Below are 23,248 nucleotides of genomic sequence, written 5' to 3'. Positions count from 1 at the left end.
CAAGAGGAAAGGACTCTTGTGTTGCAGAATGCAGTGGTAGGACCAGGAGTAATGATTTCAGGCTGCAAGAGTGAAGATTTAGATTAGCTATGAGGAAGAAACTCTTCCCTGGGAAGGTGGTGAGGCACTGGAACACACTGGCCAGAGAATTTGTGGATGCCCCATCCCTGGAGGTGTTCAAAGCTAGGTTGCATGGGTCTTTGGGTAACCTGGTCTATCTGGAAGGTCTCTTCCAACCTGGTCTGGTCTGGTCTATTCCTATTCCTGTTCCTATTCCTATCCTGTTAGAAGGTGTCCCTTCCCATGGCAGGGGCTTAGAAATAAATGATCGTTGAGATCCCTTCCAACTCAAACCATTCTGTGATTCTATGACATGCAGAAGCAACAAGGAGCAAGCAGCTACTTGCTATTAGCACTCATTTTGCTCACTGTCTCCCCCATTATTTCTACAATTTTGTTGCCAATCACACACACCTAAATAAGTTCCACCACTTCCTGAGGCCAAACAGGACAAATGAACAAATGTTTAGGTCTGGGGCCTGTTTTGAGCTCCCTGATGAGCTAGTGTCAAGAAAAGAGGAATTCTATATTGTGTGATGCTTGCTCGTGGTGCCCAGACAGAAGCAAATGTGTCCAGAGATGGGCAACAAAGCTGGTGAAGGGTCTGGAGAACGAGTCTTATGAGGAGCAGCTGAGGCAACTGGGGCTGTTTAGTATGGAGAAAAGGAGGGTTCAGGAAGTCCTTCTGGCTCTCTACAACTCCCTGAAAGGAGTCTGAAGCCAGGTGGAGGTTGGTCTCTTCTCCCTAGTATCAAGTGATAGAATGAGAGGAAATGGCCTGAAATTTTGCCAGGGGAGGTTTAGGATATTGGGTATTAGGAACAATTTGTTTCGTGCAAGAGTGGTCAGGCCTTGGCACAGGCTGCCCAGGGAGGTGGTGGAGTCACCATCCCTGGAGGTGTTCAAGAAACATGGCGGACATGGCACTCTGGGACATAGTTTAATGGCCATGGTGGTGTTAGGTTCATGGTTGGACTCCATGATCTTAGAGGTTTTTCCCAAGCAAAGCAATTCTAAGTATGAATCCATCTAGTTTTCGACTACAGCTCTTTATACAGAGGCATTTCACATCTCTACTCTCTTACCATCACAAGGTAGTTTGTATTTCTTCTCTACATCTCCATCCAGATCCTTCATGTTCCGCCATATCTCTTTTGCCTCTTTCACATTGATCTAGGAGGAGAAAACGGAAGGGTTTGGACAGATCACTTTGAGCAGAAAACCAATCCAGCTATAGATCTAGGATCACAGAATGGGTTGGGTTGGAAGGGACCTCTAAAGGTCATCTAGTCTAACCTCCCTGCAGTTCACACAAACATCTGCAACTAGAGGAGGTTGCTCAGCGTCCCAAACAACCTGACCTGGAATGGTTCCAGAGATGGGGCATCTACCACCTCTCTAGGCAACCTGGGACAGGGTCTCATCACTCTCAGTGGTAGTAGTTTAAATCTCCCTCCTTTAGTTTAAACCCATCACCCCTTGTCCTGTCACAATGGGCCCTGATCAAAAGTCTGTCCCCAGCTTTCTTCTCAGCCCCTTTAATTACTGGAAGGCCACCACGAGGTCTCCCTTCTCCTCTCCAGGCTGAACAACCCCAACTCCCTCAGCCTGGCCTCAGCAGAGGGTTTCCAGCCCTCCCACTGTTGTGGCCTCCTCTGGCCCAACTCCAACAGGTCCATGCCTCTCCTGCTTCCTTTCTGTGTCACCATCAGTTAACTTCTCCTCAACACAGCCTTTTCCAAATGGAGGAACCTGAAAAGACCGTTTCTTTGGCTCAGCAGTTAGCATGGTGTAAGCAACCCAACACCCCCTACATTCTGCACATTAACAGAGACTTTGTGTTGCCTACTCTGGACAGTTTGCAAGGTGATAAAGGTATCTAACATTTTAAGGATGTCACAGAATCCCAGCACTGTAGAGGTCAGAAGGGACCTTTGGAGATCATCTAGTCCAACCTCACCACTAAAGTAGGGTCACCCAGGATCACAATGGCCAGGTAGGTTTGGAATCTCTCCAGAGAAGGAGATTCCACAACCTCTCTGGGCAGCCTGCTCTAGGGCTCCAGAACCTTCACAGCACAGAAGTTTCTCTTCATGTTCAGATGGAACCTGGGTTCCAGTTCTGTGCTCATTGACCCTTGCCCTGTCACTGGGCACCACTAAAAAGAGTCTAGGTTCATCCTTCTTTAGCAGGGGGGTTGGACTAGATGCTCTCCTGAGGTCCCTTCCAATCCCCACCATGCTGGGATTACGTGATTGGGTAAATGAGAATTTTGGGGTTTGGCTCTGCCTATCACAATGTCTCCAGAAATGTTTCTTGCCTTTACATGAGCCAGCAGTGTGCCCAGGTGGCAAAGAAGGCCAATGGCATCCTGGCCTGCATCAAGAATAGTGTGGCCAGCAGGAGCAGGGAAGTCATTGTGCCCCTGTACTCAGCACTGGTTAGGCCACACCTTGAGCACTGTGTCCAGTTCTGGGCCCCTCAATTTAAGAAGGACATTGAGACACTTGAACGTGTCCAGAGAAGGGCTGTGAAGCTGGTGAGAGGCCTCGAGCACAAGCCCTACAAGGAGAGGCTGAGGGAGCTGGGGTTGCTTAGCCTGGAGAAGAGGAGGCTCAGGGGAGACCTTATTGCTGTCTACAGCTACCTGAAGGGTGGTTGTAGCTAGGTGGGGGTTGGTCTCTTCTCCCAGGCAACCAGCACCAGAACAAGAGGACACAGTCTCAAGCTGCACCAGGGGAAGTTTAGGCTTGAGGTGAGGAGAAAGTTCTTCACAGAGAGTTGTTGGCCATTGGAATGTGCTGCCCAGGGAGGTGGTGGAGTCACTGTCCCTGGAGGTATTCAAGAGGGGACTGGACATGGCACTTGGTGCCGTGGTTTAGTAGTCATGAGGTGTTGGGTGACAGGTTGGACTTGATGATCTTTGAGGTCTTTTCCAACCTTATTGTTTAAATGTTAAGATCACAACACTGTTCAGGCACCCACAACAAAACATGCAACCTCTCCTCTATTTTCTTTGCAGACAAAAATCATCTGCACTGAGCAGGGACAGGGACAATCTGAGCAGAGACAGGGACAATCTCTCTAGAAACCAGCTGGCTGAACAGCTAGAACAAACAGGTCCCAGTTCCTTTGGATTTGTATTCAGAAGGAAAAAAACCACATTTTGACAGTCAGCTGAAGCACAAATACCAATGAACTATGGATGTGGTGCTGAGGGTCATGGTTCAGTGGTGGACTTGGCAGTGCTAGGTTAATCACATCCTCTATCTCATGTTGTCCCACACCTGCAGATTCATCTGAAAGTTCAGGTCTAATAGACAACTTCGGCCTTCCTCCACCAATTTCTACAGATGCTACTCCAAAAGCACACTTGTAACCCTTAGGGTCTTTGAAATGCCCTTCTCTCAGAAAGCCAATTCCTGAAATGCAAGGTGCATCAGGTCCTGTTACAACAGTGTGTTTCTTCCACTCTTTCCCAGTTAAACTTAGGTCAACCTGCAACTTAGTCAAGTCTTTAGATCCACCAGTGATTCCCAGAATAGTTATAGATTCTGACCCTTGATAATTTGATGACCTTAAAGGTCTGTTTCAACCAGAATGATTCTGTAATTTTATGTGGGATGACTATGGCCCCCTCTATATCACACAGTATCACAGTAACTAAGGTTGGAAGAGACCCCAAGGATCATCAAGTCCAACCTGTCCCAACAGACCTCACAACTAGACCATGGCACCAAGTGCCACATCCAGTCTCCCCTTGAACACCTCCAGGGACGGCGACTCCACCACCTCCCCGGGCAGCACATTCCAATGACGAATGACTCGCTCAGTGAAGAACTTTTTCCTCACCTCGAGTCTAAACCTCCCCTGGCACAGCTTGAGACTGTGTCCCCTTGTTCTGGTGCTGGTTGCCTGGGAGAAGAGACCAACCCCCTCCTGTCTACAACCACCTTTCAGGTAGTTGTAGAGGGCAATGAGGTCACCTCTGATCCTTCTCAGAGGTGCAGCCCAAGTCTTGCTACACATGCCCATCCCTGGAAGGATTTCCATGCTGTGTAGGTGTGGTGAGAGGAGACCTCACTCCTCTCTACAACTACCTGAAGGGAGGTTGGAGCAAGGAGGGGCCCAGCCTCTTCTCCTTGGTGGCAAGCAACAGACTAGAGGAAATGGTTTCAAGCTGTGCCAGGGGAGGTTTGGGCTGGATGTTAGAAATATTTCTCCACTGAACAAGTTCTCAAACATTGGAATGGGCTCCCCAGGGGGGTGGTGGGGTCACCATCCCCCTGGAGGTGTTTAAGCTGTGTGCAGACCTGGCACTTAGGGACATTGTTTAGTGTTGGGTCACAGTGCTGGGTCACAGTTTGGACTGGGTGATCTTGGAGGTCTCTTCCAAGCAGATGTATTCTGTGATTCTGGTGCTGAGGAACATGGTTTAGTGGTGGACTTGGCAATGCTGGGTTAATGGTTGGACTCAATCTTACAGGTCTCTTCCAAGCAAAATGCTTCTGTGAATCTGTGACTGGAGGAGGCTACATGTCAGATACTCACTTGCTTTTCTGTTTGGCTGACGAGCTTTATGTTGCCCTGAGTATTTTTGAACAAAACAGGAGTGTGCTCTTCACAGATCTCTTCATCTGGAGAGGCAAAAAAGTTCTCAAGGGTCTTGGAGACTGTTTTTGCTCTTACGAACAGAGACTGTCCCTCACGGTACTGGATGAGGAAACTGATGGAGTAGACAGACATCTTGGAGAAGTTCAGCTTGCCTTTTTCTTTATACCTGTGCCACAAAAATAAGAGACACACATTGAAACATACATGAAAGGCAAACCGGAAGAGCAAGCTCATTTTTGCTTCTATTCACACTAACGCTTCACAGTCTCACAGTACATTTGAGGTTGGAAGGGACCTCAAGAGACCACCGAGTCCAATGCCCTTACCAAAGCAGGATCACTTAGGGTAGTCTGCACAGGAATGCATCCAGGTGGGTTTTGAAAGCCTCCAGAGAAGGAGACTCCACAACTGCTCTGGGCAACCTGTTCCAGTGCTCAGACACCCTCACTATAAAGAAGTTTCTCCTCATGTTGAGGTCAAGTCTTCTATGTTCAAGGCTGAACCTGTTGTTTCTTGTCTTATTAGTGCACACCACCAAAAAGAGATTGCCCCCAGAAGATCTGTTTCATGCACCTAGCAATGGAATGTCTTTCCAATCTGCAGAGATTGCTCCTGGTGGAAGCACAAACTTGTTCATTTTGTAGATTTTACAGTGGCAGGGTTGAGTCAGAGATCGTCCCACCCTTCACCCCCGCAATGACAGATTGTTTTCAAAGCCACGTATGAGTGATTGTTCCCCTGTACTCGGCACTGGTGAGGCCCCTCTCTAATCCCAGTTGAGTTTTATTCCCCCTTAACTTTAAAAAGGACACTTAGTTGCTGGAGCAGGTCCAAAGAAGGGCAGGAGGCTGGTGATGGCTCTAGAGCACATGTCTTGGGAGGAATTGCTGATCAAGGTCAACCATTAAACCAGCACTGCCAAGTGACCACTAAACCATGCCCCTCAGCACCACATCTACATGGTTTTGAAAGCCTTCCAGGGATGGGGACTCCACTGCTACCCTGGGCAACAGGTTTCAGGCCTTGACATCCTTTCTGGGGATAAAATTGTTCCTCATGTCCAACCTAAACCTTGCCTGGTACAATCTGAGGTCATTTTCTCTTCTCCTATCATTTGTTCCTTGGGCTCCAACCTCCTTTCAGAGAGCTGCAGAGAGCCAGTAGGTCTCCCCTTACCCTCCTTTTCTCCAGGCCAAACAACCCCAGTTCCCTCAGCTGCTCTTCACAAAACTCATGTCCTGGACCCTTTGGTGCTCTTCTTTGGACATGCTCCAGCACCTCAATGTCCTCATAATCTTGGAGGCTTCCTTCAAACCCAGCCTTTGCCTTCCTGCCATGTCTTTTCCCTGCTCCACTGCCCTTTGAAGAATGAATCTTAAATCCTCACTCACTTTTTGCCAACACTTCCAAATGCTAATGAGTGGAAAGTCTTGCAGGTAACGTTTCTGGGGAACATGGCTTTCCCTCTGTCTGCAGCAGCTTTGTTAAAGGTCACATAAAGGAAATTCAGATCAGCAAACTTCTCTGCATACTTGACCAAGGTTGAGGTTTTCCCTGTACCTGAAGAACAGAAAAAAGTAGATAATAAAGCATCCAGAGTCAGGGATGAATGAATCCACACACTTACCAGTTTTATCTTCCCCCTCCTGCTGTCCTAGCTGCACAGCAGGACTGTTTGCAACTAATAGGAATTTATTGCCCTGACTCAACTGGAATGGGCAGAAGCTGTGGAGCAAACCAGCTTTGGAAAACTGCAGTCTGCAGCCTGAAAGTTTTACAAGAAAACAATCATTTTGTCCCCAGTATTCTCCAAGTCTGAGCATACATGAAGGTTCTGGTTCTCTTGATAGACAGTCTGGTCAGTGAAATGTTAAAATTGCTCTTTTGAATGATTCATAAGCTCACTTCCTTGCAAGAGCTCCCACTGTTCCCCTTCACTCCAGTTTGCTGCAGGACAGCACTGTCCACACCTCATGGTTGCTTCACTTGGGGAGTACCAAGCACAACAGAAACCCAAGACAAAAAAAAGCTCTGCACATTTCCATCTTTGCCCTTTTCCATATCCTCAGTGATGGCACAGCATCAGCAAACTTTGCCACCTTGCTCTTCACCCTCCTCCCAGAGGACTCATGAATGTTGGACAAGGCAGATCATAGAATGGTTTGAGTTGGAAGGGATCTTAAAGATCATCTAGTTCATATCATCCCCTCTACTAAAGCAGGTTGCTCAAGGCCTCCTCCAACCTGGCCTTAAACACCGCCGGGGGAAGGGGCATCCACGATCTCCCTGGGCAGGCTGTTCTAGTGTCTCACCACCAACTGTAGAGAATTTCTTCCTAATCTCCCCTCTTCCAGCTTCAATCCACTCCCTCTTAGCCTACCACAACAAGCTTCCTGTGGTCCCACCTGACATCTTCACGATTCCAGTGGTTACCACTCTCCATGCAGAAAATCGACCACCTGCTCCGACTTTTTCCTCCTAGCTTTTACCCAACCATTCATCCATGAGGCTCTTTTATCATTTTGCCTGGTGTGGTAGGTTGACCATGGCTGGCTGCTGGCACCCACCAGAGCTCTTCTATCGCTCTGCCTCTCAGCTGGACAGGGGAGCTCATTAGTGGTCCCTTTTCTGTCGCTTGAACACAGTGACTTTGTAACAAACATAGGATGAGTGGCTTCTCTAAGTGGTTCTGAGCTGTACCTGGCCTTTTGGAGGTCTGCTCTGGCAGAGGGATTAGACCTGAGCTCCTAGTGTGGTGTCTTTAAATGAAACTGCAAGTAGAGGGAGATGATTGCCTTTTCCTTGTCCTTTTTAAACAGGTTCCCTCAGTTAGTGGCAATTCCCATTTTCAAAACTGTGCTCAAGTGCCGTTTTCTTGGCTTGTGTTGCTCCCACATGGATGCTACATCTAAAGGAGCAAAAGCAACTCTGTCTAGTGACCTGGGGACAATAACATTGCAAAACAGGGTCAGAGTTGCTTCTCCTCTCCTGGGTTCCATGACAAGCTGACCTGGAAGCTCATCCACAGTGCTCAAACACTCAGTGTCAGCATCATGCCTCAGTATGATGTTTTATCCATCCTGCAACCAGTAACCACAACCCTGCTTCCCACTCCTATTCCTCTCCAAAAGCTCTTTGGTATTGATTAAAAATGAGGTTGATCCACCTGGCCTCTATGGTTCCTGAGACAGAAGAAGCAGGGAGAGATGGAGAATTTGAGGTTGTGTGCTCACTCTTAAAACATAATTTTTGGCTCTTACCTGCAAATGCCATAATTTTCACTATCTGACCAGGCTCAATTTTGTGATTCAAAATCCTTTGCTGTTCAGGGGTCAGCTTTATTTCAGGACAGCACCTAAAACCCCAGAAATAAACAACAACAACAAAAAAAAAGGGGTGGGGAAAGGAATTAAGAAACTAAATCTTCCCACATTAAACAAATCAATTGATAGAAGAAGGAAACCAATGATTGATCTCATCCCAAAAGCAGGACAGTGCCAACAGATCTCCTTGGTTATTATGCAGATGAGAAGAGGGAATAAGGAAAGACCGGAGACAGGAGAGGAGAGAATAAGGAATGGCTGGAGATAGAGGAGGAGGCAATAAGGAAAGGTTGGAAACAGAAGAGGGAACAAGGAAAGATTTGTGACAGCAAAGATAAAAAGCAAACCTTGGGGAAGGTTATAGGGGGAAAAAAACCTCAAGGCTCCTACACCAAAGTGAATTTGGCATCCAAATGAATTTAGAGCTGGTTCCTCAGACTTATTAAAAGCAAACAATGACTTGGATTTAGGGTGGTTTGTTGCTTTTGAGAGCATGGACCTTAAATTGCTCTTTGATTTCTCAGCATGCAGGACAGATCAATTATCCCCACCTCTCAGTGGAGCTGAAAGCTTTGATTAACATTAAGGAAGGCATTCAGGGCTTCTGGAGTGCAATTGTTTTATTCATAAAGGTCTGAAACCTGTAATCAGCCAACAGTGTGAATCATCTCTTCACAGAGGGTCTTCCTCAATGCCATGAAAGCCTTCTTTAAGTATCCTTGACATTTCACAGCTGGCAGTCAGATGGCTGCCCCTAGGACTTGTCTTTTACTGAACAAGCAAAATCTGCTCAGAAAAGAAGACTTGAAGTGGAGTGGCAGAATGAAAGGGCTGGAAAAGGAGAAGCACTGAAACCTAATACCTATTTACATCCAATTTATTTTTATTGTTGTAAGCTCTCCCACATGCATTATCAGTGATTTTAGTGGATTTCTCTTTGCTAGACCTCTGTGATGGATCAAAGCATTTCTGTGACCCTTCAGTAGGTAAGGATGTGGAAACTAAATGACTCAATCAGGGTAACTGCAGCAGAAGGGGAACCAAGCCTGGATCTCCACAGTCCAGGGAAGTGTTTCACTCATTACTGTCCTTCCTCGATACAGAATCCCAGAATGGTTTGGTTTGGAAGGGACATTTAAAGGTCACCTAGTCTACCCCCTTGCAGTCAGCAGGGACATCTTCAGCTAGAGCAGATTGCTCAGAACCCCAAACAACCTGTCCTGGAATGGTTCCAGGGGCAGTTACCTGGAACAGCTGCCAGCTACCCTCTGGGCAACCTGGGACTGGGTCTCACCACCCTCACAATGAAGAATTTCTTTCCTCCTCTCCTGTCTAAATCTCCTTGGTTTAGTCTCAAACCATCACCCCTTGTCCTGTCACAACAGACCCTACTAAAAAGGTCTGTTCCCAGCTTTCTGATCAGGCCCTAGAAACCCTGAAAGGCTGCCAGAAGGTCTTTCCAGAGGAAAAGAATCACCTAGGCAGCAAGACAGCAACCAAGACTAATTTGGAACAGCCAGATCTAACAGTTAATATATAACAGCTGTCCACAGGACCCAGAAGACAGGAGCTAAATCCATGTCCTGCAGCTGGTATGTTGTTTCCTCCCATGGACAGAGAGCAGTGTCCATAAACAAACAGACACATTATTTGTGCTACAGTGATGTCACTATCAAGACAACCCCCTTTGAGCTGACTGCAGCTTGTGATTCTAGAGGAATCTCAGTTAAAATCCAAGCAGAAAGTCTCCCCCACTTCCAGACATCCTGATCCATAGGGAAAGTGGGGATTTGGGAAGGTATTTCATAGTATCATAGAATGGTAGAGGTTGGAAGAGACCTCTGGACATCGAGTCCACCCCCCCTGCCAAAGCAGGATCACTTAGGGCAGATCACACAGGTCTTGAAAGTCTCCAGAGGAGACTCCACAGCCTCTCTGGGCAGCCTGCTCCAGGGCTCCAGCACCCTTACAGTAAAGCTTTTCCTCAATTTGAGGTGGAACTTCCTCTGTTCCAGTTTGTATTCAGTGTCCCCTATCCTATCACAGGACACCACTGAAAAGAGACTAGCACCTTCTTCTTGACATCCACCCTTCAGATATTTATAAACATTAACAGTATCTCCCCTCAGGCTTCTCTTTTCCAGCCCCAGGCCTCTCAGCCTTTCCTCATCAGAGAGATGTTCCAGTCCCTTCATCATCCTCATAGCCTCCCTTGGACATTCTCCAGTATATCTCTGTTCCTCTTGAACTGGGGAGCCCAGAACTGGACTCCATACTCCAGATGTGGTCTCACCAGAGCAGAGTAAAGGGGGAGGAGAACCTCCTTTGACCTACTGGCCATGATTTTGGGGTGATTTGGACTCTGAAATTTTAGTGGCTGTTAGACTGGAGCACACAAGGACTGTGTTCCACCCATACACTGATCCATCAGTGAACATTGAGTTTTAAATTGAGTTTTAACAGATTAAGGCCTGATTCTGGCTTTCCTCTGAGAATTTAGGGAGAAGCTGGCAAAGAGCAGGTTCAGGGTTTTGTATGCATCATTATGAATCTCAAAGTCTTGGCAATCAGCTCCTGTCATAAGGTGTTTGCTCCATGTCCAAGGTTCAGCACTCCATCAGGGTCCTTCAACAGAATCCCAGCATCATGGGGGTTGGAAGGGACCTTTGGAGATCATCCAGTCCAACCCTCTGCTAAAGCAGGGTCACCCACAGCAGGTTGCTCAGGATTACAATGTCCAGATGGGGGTTTGGAATCTCTCCAGAGAAGGAGACTCCACAACCTCTCTGTGCATCCTGCTCCAGGGCTCCACCACCCTCACAGGAAAGAAGTTTTGGATCATCTTTAACAGCATTACCCAGACCACAAGACTTGTCTGCAGCGTGAAATCACCGTTTCCTCTTCTACTGTCTGCGTAGTTGCAGAAGAGTTTTCCATCAGATACAAGCAGTAGAAGATATTGTAGTGGATCCTGGTGGGAAGGACAAAAGAGAAAATATCAGTGAGAAATCATCAGTAACAAATTGAACATCTGCAGCCACCTAAAAGTATCCTAGAATCATAAAACACCATGTTGGAAGGGACCAAGGCCACCGTGAAACCATGTTCCTCAGCACTGTATCTGCATGGCTTTTAAATCCCTCCAGGGACATCCCTGGGCAGCCTGGGCCAGTACTTAACCAGTCTTCCAGTGAAGTTTTTCCTAATATTCAACCTAAACCTTCCCTGGTGCAACTTGAGGCCTTTTCCTCTTGTCCTATCCCTTGTTCTTTGGGAGAAGAGACCAACTCCCACCTCATTCCAACCTTCTTTCAGGGAGTTGTAGAGAGCCAGGTCTCCCTTCAGCTTTTCTCCAGCCTCAACAACCCCAGTTCCCTCAGCCACTCCCTACCAGACCTGTTCTCCAGACCCTTCACCAGCTTTGTTGCCTTCTCTGGACTCACTCCAGCACCTCTATGTCCCTCTTGGAGTGAGGTGCTCAAAACTGAAGCTAGGATTTGAGGTGTAGCCTCACAATTCCTGCCCTGGTCCTCCTGGCCACACTATTGCTGACTCAAGCCAGGATGCTGGTGGCCTTGGCCACCTAAGCCCACACTGGCTCATCTTCACCCCCAGGTCTTCCTCCTCTGGACAGTTTCAAGCCACTCTGTCCCAAGCCTGGAGCATTTCTGGGGTTGTTGTGACCTAAGTGCAGGAAGAGCAACAAAGTTGGTGAGGGGTTTGGAACATAAGCCCTACGAGGAGAGGCTGAGGGAGCTGGGGTTGCTTAGCCTGGAGAAGAGGAGACTCAGGGGTGACCTTATTACTCTCTACAACTACCTGAAGGGAGGTTGTAGACAGACGGATGTTGGTCTCTTCTCCCAGGCGGCCAGTACCAGAACAAGAGGACACAGTCTCAGGCTGCGCCAGGGGAGGTTCAGGCTGGATGTTAGAAAGAAGTTCTATACAGAAAGAGTGATTGCACATTGGAATGGGCTGCCTGGGGAGGTGGTGGAGTCGCCATCACTGGAGGTTTTTAGGAGAAGACTTGACAGGGTGCTTGGTGCTGTGGGTTAGTTGTTTGGGTGGTGTTGGATTGGTTGATGGGTTGGACGCGGTGATCTTGAAGGTCTCTTCCAACCTGGTTTATTCTATGTATTCTATGTATTCTATCCAGCACTTGGCCTTGTTGAACCTCATCCCATTGGCCTCAGCCCATTGACCCAGCTTGGCCAGATCCCTCTGTAGAGCCTCCCAACCCTCCAGCAGATCAATGCTCATGCCTGACTTGGTGTCATCTGTAAACCAAATGAGAGTGCCTCAATGCCTTTGATAAGAGATGACCTGTCACCATGGCTAGAAGGAAACCAGCAGGAAGCATCTCCCCACTCCTCACCTGTTGGTGATGGCAACCTTCCTGTCTCTCATGGCGTGCAGCAGCGTCGCCATGCAGTAAAGCACCTCAGTCACCTCCATGACAGAGAGGGTAGAGCAGGGTCTCTGCAGACATGCCATCAGCTTTTGGATGTCCCTGACACTGTCAGAGAAAAGCACCATGACTGCAATCATGGCCCACATGTTCTCCTGCAGGTAGAGGCAACAGGAAGGCAGACTGAGCAAAATGCTTTGAGCCTTTAGGAGCATGGAAATTCTGCTTCTAAGAATCACAGAATGGTTTGGGTTGGAAGGGACCTTTGAAGGTTCAACCCACCTGCAGTGAGCAGGGACATCCTCAACTAGATCAAGTTGTTCAGATCCCAAGTCTACCTGACCTGGAATGTTTCCAGGGATGGGGCATCTACCACCTCTCTGGGCAACCTGTCCATTTTCAGCTTCACTACTGAAAACGCTTCATCAATGGTGAAGAGTTCAGCCCTCTCCAGTCACCCTGGATAGCACTAAATAACATCCCAAAGGGGAAACCTTTAGCTGCAGGACTGCAGATAAGACCTCAAAGCACCACCATATGTTAAACCACTTCAATAAAGCAGTTAACAACTGTTCAACCTACCTCTGTCCTGCTGTGTAGATGTGGCAGCTTGCTGACAACGCAGATTTCAGCCTTTGAGAAGAGGTGGTGACTCCTCAGACACTGGAGAACTGCACTGGGATTTACCTTCTGTCCAGTAAGCATGGTAGACACATACCTACACAGAACAGGAAGAGCAGCAGTTACAAAGAAGCCTTATCAAGGGAGTTTTCTCTCCAAATAATGTCTCCTCCAAAGCACCACCAGGCTGCAGCACTCCTTGCTGTTTGCTCCACAAATTTCCTCAGATGCCTTTGGCATGGAGACTGCAAAATGCTGAACCTGGATTTTCAGTCTGGTCTTGTGCCAAAAGCCATCTAGACAAGCAATTTCCAGTTCTGCTACACAGCAGATGCATCAAGCCCTTAGCCTGCAAGATCCTGCTGGCTGTCTCAGAGTTCAGCTGAAGTCTGAGCATCTCCAAGGATGAGGATTACTCACCTCTCTGTGACAGGTTTTGACCAATCTCCTAATATCTAACTGAATTTCCTATGCTGGAATTTGTGCCCATTGCCTCCTGTCCTCTCACTGAAGAGTTTGTCATCATGCACTCTATGGCCCCTTCTTAGGCAGGGGAAGACAGCAATGAAATACCCTTTCACCTACTCCAGATTTCATCCTCTACGTTCATCCTCAGCTTGAATCCTGGGTTCAGTTTTGGGCCCCTCACCCCAAGAAGGACATTGAGGTGCCAGAGCGTGTCCAGAGAAGGGCAACTAAGCTGGTGAAGGGTCTGGAGCATAGGTCTTGTGAAGAGCAGCTGAGGGACCTGGGGTTGTTCATCCTAGAGAAAAGGAGGCTGAGGGGAGACCTTCCCCTGAAAGGAGGTTGGAATGAGGCGGGGTTTCTTCTCCCAGATAACAACTGATATGACAAATGAAAATGGCTTCACGTTGCACCAGGGGAGATTTAGGTTGGACACGAGGAACAACTTCTTCCTCAGAAGGGTTGTCAAGACCTGGAACATGCTGCCCAGGGCGGTGGTGGAGTCCCCACCCCTGGACACATTTTGAAGTCTTGCAGATGTGGTGCTGAGAGAGATTGTGTGACGGTGGACTTGCCTGTCCTGGGTTAATGCTTGGACTTGATGACCTTAAAGGTCTTCTCCAACCTAAATGATTCCATGATCATGTGCTCCAAACAGAATGAGAGGAAAGGGAAAGGTTTTTACCTATTTCTTGAACCCTGCTGGTGATTTCTACTGTTACAATAATTGCTCCTGTCTGTACATATCCCACCTACTTAGCAGGCAAACCCATTTGTCACTGGGCAATTCACAGGATAAAATGGAAGAAGATCCAAAGCAAGGAAGGTCTGAGGATCTACAGGCACAAAACCAAGTGCTGAGGTGGACTCACCTGACCAGTCCCAAGATACATTCTTTGTTCTCCTTTGTGATGGCAAAATCCCTCAAGATGATTTCAACTCTGTGCAGGGCTGTGTCCTCCTTCATCAGGTACCGGTGGTACAGCTTCTTCCAAGGAATGAACTGGAAGGTGAAGCACATGCCACCATCTTTCACCTCACAGCACTGCAAAATAGCTGTCTTCTGGCAATGAGCTAATCAAAATGACTTCCCAAGCATACCTGGACTTCAAAAAGTCCCTCTAGCTTGAGGGGAACAGGTACCTAAGCAGATGAGGAAGGCAAGAGGAAAAAGAGGGAAGAGAGACAAGCTTACTCCTCACAGCCTGCAAATGTGTCTCTAAGCATTCACACCTTGGGTACTGTGTCCAGTTCTGGGCCCCTCAATTTAAGAAGGACATTGAGACTCTTGAATGTGTCCAGAGAAGGGCAATAAGGCTGGGGAGGGGTTTGGAGCACAAGCCCTATGAGAAGAGGCTGAGGGAGCTGGGATTGTTTAGCCTGGAGGAGGCTCGGGGGAGACCTTATTGCTCTCTACAACTACCTGAAGGGAGGTTGTAGTCAGGTGGGAGTTGGTCTCTTCTCCTAGGCAATCAGCACCAGAACAAGAGGACACAGTCTCAAACTGTGCCAGGGGAAGTTTAGGCTGGAGGTGAGGAGAAAGTTCTTCACAGAGGGAGTTGTTAGCCATTGGAATGTGCTGCCCAGGGAGGTGGTGGAGTCACCATCCCTGGGGGTGTTCAAAAAGGGATTGGACGTGGCACTTGGTGCCGTGGTTTAGTAGTCATGAGGTGCTGGGTGACAGGTTGGACTTGATGATCTTTGAGGTCTTTTCCAACCTTATTGATTCTATGATCTTTTCCTAGAACAATGGGAACGGGTTGGTGCAGGTTGAGCTTCAAACATCAAAGCGTTAAAGGAATGGGGACTATCAGAAGCACTATCAGAAGGTCTGCTCTAGTGGGAGTGCTTAAAATCCCTGTGCAGGCTGCCCAGAGAGGTTGTGGAGTCTCCTTCTCTGGAGCCTTTCAAGACCCATCTGGATGCATTCCTCTGTGACCTGCCCTAGGTGATCCTGCTTTGGCAGGGAGCCTGGACTTGATGATCTTCAGAGGCCCCTTCCAACCCCTACCATAATATGAAAAGAAAAGGGTAATGAAGCTGCTGAAGGATCTGGATCCACAAGTCTTGTGAGGAGCAGCTAAGTGACCTGGGGTTGGTTCACCCTGGAGAAAAGGAGGTTGAAGGGAGACCTGGCTCTCTGCAACTCCCTGAAAGGAAGCTTGAATCAGGCAGTAGTCAATCTCTTTCTCAAGAAGAAGTGATAGGGCAAGAGGAAACAGCCTCAAGTTGCAGTAGAGAAGGTTTAGGTCGGACATGAAGAACAATTTCATCTCCAAAAGGGTTGTCATGGCCTGGCGCAGGCTGCCCAGGGCAGTGCTGGTGTCCCCATCTCTGGAGGTATTTAAAACCTGTGGAGATGTGGTGCTGAGGGACACAGTTTAGTGGTGAGCTGGCAATGCTGGGTTAATGTTTGGATTTGATGATCATGGAGATCTTTTCCAATCTTAATGCTTCTGTGATTCTCTGAATTTCTATGGATCTCTGCAGCTCCTTAAAGCATGCACACTGCATAAAGCAGAGTGCAGGACACCTTCTGCATCCAGCCCAGCCTCAGCCACCCAAATTTATTGGAAGGGCGTGAGCAAGACCTTGGAACCTGACAAAACAAATTGGGGTGTGGTCAGCCCCTCATCCTTCTGAGATGTCCTCTTTCTTCAAGCTGAGTGTTTCCAGTATGAACAGCAAGCAAGTCTAGCAGTACCAGCAGTCTCCAAGCCACCTTTAATTGAACTGCAGAGATCCTTGATGGGGCCAGAGGGTTCACAACTGTTTGTACTGTGAGGGCTTTGACCACAGATGAACCCAGTTCCATAAAAGCAGAGTTAAAGGTCTTTAAACCTGTTTGGCTACAGGAGCACTACATGGAGACAGGCTGGAGGACAGTGACGTACACAGGTCACGAGAGGACACTGCCCAGTCTGGCAGCCAGAATATAGTGCATGATCCCTGTTAGGAAAAAAGCAGCAAGGAGAAAAGCATGAAAAGGAATTTTGTGGAGTCTTACAGGATGCTCTTTCCATGTCTCTGGGAAGAATATATCAAGGGAAATTGCCCCAAAATTGATCTCCTGATATAGGCTGCCATCTAGCAGCAATAGCTTGGCCAGCAGGACCATGGCAGGGATTGTTCTCCTGTACTGGGAACTGGTGAGGCCACACTTTGAATCCTGGGCTCATTTTTGGGCCCCTCTCTCTCGGTAGGACACTGGGGTGCTGGAGTGTGTCCAGAGAAGGTCAACGAAGCTGGTAAAGGGTCTGGAGAACAGATCTTGTATGAAACAACTGAGGGAACTGGGGTTCTTCACCCTGGAGCAAAGGAGGCTGAGGGAAGACCTTCTGGCTCTCTGCAACTTCCTAAAAGAAGGCTGGAGCCAGGTGGGGGTTGGTCTCTTGTCCCAAGGAACAAGCAACAGGATAAGAGGAAATAGCCTCAAGTTGCACCAGGGGAGATTTAAGTGGGACATGAGGAACAATTTCTTCATGGAAAGGGTTGTCAAGTCCTGGCCCAGGCTGCCCAGGGCTGTGGTGGAGTCCCTGTCCCTGGAGGGCTTTTGAAGCCACGTAGATGTGGTGCTGAGGGACTTGGCAGTGTTGGGTTAATGGATGGACTTCATGATTTTAAAGTCTTTTCCAACCTTAATTCTATGAATCTAAAGTCTTATTCCAACCTATTATTCTATGATTTGAAGATGCCATAGTGGTTGAAAAAAAATGACAAGAAACCTCATAAGAAAGGATGTGGGAATCAGGGAGTAATAAAAGGATCTCAAGGAGCAAAAAGACAGACACATCATAAATTTTCCTACAGCAACACATGCAGCCACAAGAGAAGAGCAGCAGGAGCAGGGAGAGGCTCAAATCAGATCTCACAACATTCCTTACCAGGGGATCTTTGACTATCTCCCTCCAGCTGTGACACACCAGGCTCAGGTTCTGATACAGATCAGTCACTGGTAGGAAAGCAAAGATGTTCCTCAGGATCTCCACAGGCAGCTCATCAATACCTGCCTGAGGCACTTCCCAGTTCCGAGTCCCCAGGAGACCATAATGTGCATCAGGGAGTGGTTCAATGTCCATATCATCAAGTTCCTGCTTGACCTGGCTGCATTCCTGCTTGACCTGCCTGTGTTCTGGATGAACCACCATTGGCTTCTCCTCGGGCTCACCCCACAGCTGCTGCTCCAGCTTGGGAACACCCGCAGATGCAGTGGACAGAGGCCGTTTTCTGAAGCGGTCCCTGGGAGCTGGTGCAAAGTCCTCATCCTCCTGAAAGGAGGAATCAGTGCTCATCTCCATAACAGAGGAGACACTGCTGAAGGAATCATCAGCATCAGGGAAGAAGAGATCCAGTATTTCTTCTTTGACTCCACACTTCTTTGTCCTACCGGCACCTACATTTGTCTGAGAGACCCTGAAGTAATCAGTGATGTTCTTCTGCTGACCCTGGCCTGCAGAAAGAGAAGAGCATGAGTGACATCAACAAGCACAAAGCACAGTGCTCCTCCCTGAGCTAAGGGGACCAGAGACTGTGTAAGGTACTAGTTATTTCCACACAATCTATGAGCTTACTACTGGTGAACTGTCCTGCTTCTTACTGCTTCTCTGGGAACCTACAGAAATCAGCAGAAAAACAGTCATCTCTTTCCACAGCATCTGGGCACTGTCAAGGTGTGTCTGACATCTCCAAGGGGCTTCTAGGAAAAAATATATGGCCTGCAAAACATCCTCCCAAATCAACACTCCTAAACCAGCCAGGGAAATACTCCTAAGCCAGACTTCCAGTGAGGACCTCAAGACTAACTCTGGATGTGTTTCTTTCCTTTCTACCTGTCTTCTCACCTACATGTGTGTCATCACACAGGTTTTGAGGCTGGGCCTTTAAGCCTGCACCCTGATCTATCTGAACACAGCTGCTTCTGCTTTAGTTTGAACCCTAAGCCCTGTTGTGCAGATTAGCTCAAAGTCGTATCAATTCTCAAAAGCCCTCCAAGGCTTTGCCACTTTTGAAACCCACAAGGAATCATTGAATGCACTGGGTTGGAAGGGACATCCACAGCTCAGGTAGTCCAACCCCAAAGTTGTGTATCAGAATGTTTCCTACTCCCAAGGAAGCTGAAGATCATTAATATCTGTGAAGTGCTCAGCAATACTTTTGCACTGCCACATGAAAAGCTGGGCATGAAGCAACACTGAGCACTCCCAGCCCACAGCAAACCTGTCCTGGGCTGATCCCCAGCAGCATGTGCAGTAGGTGGAGGCAGGGGATTCTGCCCCTCTGCTGTGCTCTGCTGAAACCCCACCTGCAGTGCTGGGGCCAGCTCTGGAGTTCTCAGCACAGGAGAGACATGGACCTGTTGGAGCAGGGGCAGAGGAGGCCACAAACAAGATCTGAGGGCTAGAACCCTTCTGCTGTGAGGCCAGACAGAGAGTTGGGCTGTTTAGCCTGGAGAAAAGAAGACTTCAGGGAGATCTTCTGGTGGACTTTCAGGACTTAAAGGGACCAAGAAAGATGGAGCCAGACTTTTGCTCAGGGCCTGTTGTGAGAGGACATGGGGTGATGTTTTGAAACTACATGAGGGAGATTTAGACAGGAGAGAAGGGAGAAATTTGTTACAGTGAGGGTGGTCAGAACCTGCCTCAAGTTGCCCAAAGAGGTGGTACATGCCCCATCCCTACAACCATTCCAGGTCACTTTGTTCAGGGCTCTGAGCAACCTACTTTAATTGCAGATGACACTGCTGACTGCAGAGGGGTTGGACTAGATGACCTTGAAAGGTCCCTTACCCACCAAGGCATTCTCTGATTCTATATAATTAGATGATTATTAAATAATAATTACCCTAACAAGTACCTAGAAACAGAAGTCACACCACTAGTAGTGCCTAATTGCAGTGGCTGTTGTGTTCTTCAGGGAGAGCTGCTGCTCTCCCCAGGTAGTTTCCAACTGTTTGATAAGAGACATGGTGGCATTTATGGTGTGAATAGACACCCAACACATAACTTCACTCCCCCAGAGGGATGTGGTCAAGGTATCTCTTTTTCTTGCCACTTGGTTTTGTGGAGGCAGAGATTAAGCCCAGCTTTGCTGAGCACCACTTGAAAACAACCAATTTCTTCTCACCTCTCTGGCATCACTGTCAGACCAGCATAAACCATGATGGATTTCACCCCACCCTGGGTGGTCCAAACTGTATTTCATCCCCCAAAGCCCTCAGCCTTCAAAGCATTCACAATAAATGTACCTCCTTGACGTCTCTTTTTTCGCTGGGTGGGGTAGAGGCCCCTGTTTACATCTCCTGTACATTGTCTTTGAGCCAAGGGCTGCGTCAGGGGGGAGGAACCCTCCATGCTTTGTGCCAGAGCTTCGCAGTCATCGGCCGTGAGGTGTGTTTTCTTGAATCCCTTCACTGCTTTGCCAAGGTGCAAAAGAAAGACCCCAAAAACAACCTGTTAGCAAACAGCAAGATAAGAGTCCATGCCTTTAACCCAGACACAAGCACAAAGGTTCTCTTCAGACATTTTCTAGGATAACCCCAGGGTTTCAACCAGGAATTTCTCCAAATAAATCAGAGCAGAAGGTTGTACAACACTTTGGTGAGCTGCTAATGACAATGCATCCTGTCCTGCAACAGGAACTTCACCCCAGATCCCCACTCTTACATTGTACAAGGCTTTGGAACAAAATAGAACAGCCTAAAATCAGAATCCGTGAAAGTTTTATGACTTTCTTCACATGCCCACAACATGGAGGAAGCCGATAAAAGCATTGGTGGAGAGGAAAAGTATCACGAGGAAGACTCTGAGGAAGCCTGACAAAGCTGAACTGAGCAATCCCATGTGAGACATGGCAATGATTTACCCAGGGAAAGGTCAACCAATACCAGCTGAGATCCTCCATGATGGAGGAAACAGCTCTTCCCCTCCTCCTCCCCCCCGCTCCAGCCTCTGCCTCCCCGAGGACAAGACAGAAGCAGCACAAATCTGAAGAGCGAAGGAAAAACTTACTTGAGATCGGCATCAGCTCCCTTCTTCCAGCCATGGGACAACCAGCAGGAAAAAAAAAACAGAAAAAGAAACATACAAAGAATACAGCTTGCTTCAACTCAAAGTGCTCCTGAGAAACCCCCAAAACACAGCACAGGATGAACGTCCTCCTGATAAAATTATCAGCCCAAACCGTTCCTGCAGTTTCAGTTTTACTTTCTCACTCCACTGCTGGGGAAAACAAACTCATCTAATAAATTTGTGGCAGCACCAAAAATCACTGATTGATCTCCTACAGCACAATCCAAGGGTCAGTTGGCTCCATTAGGCTGTTTCCTTTTCGTCTACGTCAGCTGGAAGCACTGCCCAGGGAGGCTGCTTCCTAACATCAAACACAGCAAATGAGGGAAGCAGAAGAAAAAATGGGATGCATACCAGTGCTGCAGCACCTAGAGACATGGGTCTTTGGTCAGAAGACAACTCATAGATCTTTTACTCCAACCTCCCTGCCATGGGCAGGGGCACCTTCAAGTACATTCCGCTGCTCAAGGTCTCCTCCAGCCTGGCCTTGAACACTCCCAGGAAGGAGACATCCACAACCACCCTGGGCAACCTATTCCACAGTCCCACCATCCTCAGACTGAAGAACTTTTTCCAAACATCCACTATAAATCTACTCTCCCTCAGCTTCAGACCATTGCCCTTTGTCCTCCTGCTAGACACCCTTATGAAAAGTTCCCCTCCAGCCTTCCTGCAGGATCCCTTCAGGTACTAGAAGACAGCTATAAGGTCCCCCCAGAATCTTCTCTTCTCTAGGCTGAACAAGTCCAGCTCCCTCAGCCTATCCTCATAACAGAGGTGCTCCAGCCCTTGAATTATCAAATGAAGAAGTTTCAAAAGACTGTGAAGAGGATCAAACCCTCAAAAATAATCAGTTTTCCCTTCACAAGCCAGAGTGCCCATACAAGCAGAGAATTAGCCAATGCAGATGATCTTAAAGGTCTCTCCCAACCTAAATGTTTCTGATTTTACTCATAAGCCAGATATAAGGAGGATATTGAACTGTTGGAGGGTCCAGAGGAGACCACAAAGATGATCAGAGGACTAGAGCACCTCCCCTGTGGGGACAGTCTGAGAGAGTTAGGGCTGTTCAGCCTGGAGAAGAGAAGGCTCCAGAGAGAGACCTTCTGGTGGCCTTTCAGTACCTGAGACTACAGAAAAGCTGGGCAGGGACTTTTTACAAGGGCTTGTAGTGGTAGGACAAGGGGGCATGGATTGAAGCTGGAAGAGGGGAGGTTTAGACTGGAAATTGGGAACAAATTCTTTACAGTGAGGGTGGTGAGACACTGGAACAGGTTGCCCAGGGAGGTTGTGGATTCCCTCTCTAGAGGTGTTCAAGGGCAGGTTGGAGCAACCAGATCTAGTGGAAGGTGTCCCTGCCCATGGCAGAGGTGTTTGAACTAGCTGATCTTTAAGATCCCTTCCAACTCAAACCACTCTATGAATCTATGGTTTTATTCTACAATTCTACTTAAAATTTCTATTTGTTCAAGTCCAGAACCCCAACTTAAGAGCCCTCCTGGGCTCCCCAGTTCAAATGAGACAAGGAACCAATAGAGAAAGTCCAGTGGAGGCTACAAAGATGCTGATGGGACTGGAGCATCTGTCTGAGGAGGAAAGCTGACCTGAGGCTGTTGAGCCTAGAGAAGAGCAGCCTGAGAGGGGATCTGATCAATGTTCATCAATGTCCACAAGGTGGGGGGAAAGAGGTTGGGGCCAGAGTTTTCACAGTGGTCCCCAGTGACAGGACAAGGGACAGTGGGCACAAACTGGAATCCAAGAGGTTCCATCTGAACAGGATGAGAAACTTCTTGATTTTGAGGGTGGTGGAGCCCTGGAGCAAGCTGCCCAGAGAAATTGTTGAGTTTCCTTCTCTGGAGAGATTCTAAACCCACCTGGCCACCCTTTACATATTTATAAACATTAATGAGGTCACCCCCTAGTCTCCTCTTCTCCAGGCTAAAGAGACTCAGCTCCTCCAGCATTTCCTCACAAGGAAGGAAGATGTTCCACTCCCTTAATCATTTTTGTGGCCCAGCACTGGACTCTTTCAAGAAGCTCACTGTCCTTCTTGAACTGAGGGGCCCAGAACTGCACACAATATTCCAGATGTGGCCTCACCAGGGCAGAGTAGAGGGGCAGGAGAGCCTCTCTAGACCTAATCACCACACCCTTTCTAATACACCCCAGATTGGCATTGGCTTTCTTGGCCACAAGAGTACATTCCTGGTTCATGGTCAACCTTATACCCAGAGCCTCTCCAGTGCTACCCCACACTGTCCCAGAACAACACCCCCACTGCCTGCTCCTGCCCCAGGCCTGCTGCCTCCGTAGCCAAGAGCCTTTCTCCTCCTCTGTATCCCACACTGTCAAGGCTCCTTCACTGCCACAGGCCCCCCTCTAATGCCAAGGGTCTTCCCATTGCCAAAGCTCCCACATTTCCAAGGGTCCCCTCATTACCAAGATCCCTTTAACATCTAGAATGCCCCCAATTCCAAGAAGCCTCCCGAATTGGAAGAAGTGCCCCCATTACTAACCCACACTTCATTACCAAGCTCCCCCAAGTGCTAAGAACCCCTCCATTGACAAGGTGCTACCCCATTACCAAGGGTCCCCTCAAAGACCAAGAAACCCCACCATTTGCAAGCCCCCTGCACTATGAAGGTCCCCCCATCACCAAGACCCCCCCAGCTGCCAAGGGTCCTCTCCAA

The 23,248-nt window shown here is 48.2% G+C and overlaps 1 protein-coding gene across 1 annotated transcript in view; it reads right to left on the bottom strand.

Moving 5' to 3' along the window:
• The window catches only part of FBH1 (F-box DNA helicase 1), a 41,051-nt gene that overhangs the window by 16,943 nt on the left and 860 nt on the right, over positions 1-23,248 (bottom strand). The window contains exons 2-11 of the mRNA XM_009900296.2: positions 19,736-19,940; positions 17,376-17,941; positions 14,364-14,494; positions 12,988-13,123; positions 12,373-12,560; positions 10,855-10,968; positions 7,935-8,029; positions 6,066-6,234; positions 4,612-4,840; positions 1,146-1,233 (exon numbers count right to left, since the gene is read on the bottom strand). Coding sequence (XP_009898598.2) covers positions 1,146-1,233; positions 4,612-4,840; positions 6,066-6,234; positions 7,935-8,029; positions 10,855-10,968; positions 12,373-12,560; positions 12,988-13,123; positions 14,364-14,494; positions 17,376-17,941; positions 19,736-19,940 — 1,921 coding nt within the window. The remainder of the gene's footprint in view (positions 1-1,145; positions 1,234-4,611; positions 4,841-6,065; positions 6,235-7,934; positions 8,030-10,854; positions 10,969-12,372; positions 12,561-12,987; positions 13,124-14,363; positions 14,495-17,375; positions 17,942-19,735; positions 19,941-23,248) is intronic.

This window comes from Dryobates pubescens, chromosome Z, assembly GCF_014839835.1.
Source record: "Dryobates pubescens isolate bDryPub1 chromosome Z, bDryPub1.pri, whole genome shotgun sequence".
Lineage (NCBI taxonomy): Eukaryota > Metazoa > Chordata > Aves > Piciformes > Picidae > Dryobates > Dryobates pubescens.
Note: the sequence above shows the minus strand (reverse complement) of the source record. Positions and strands in the feature narration are given on the sequence as shown.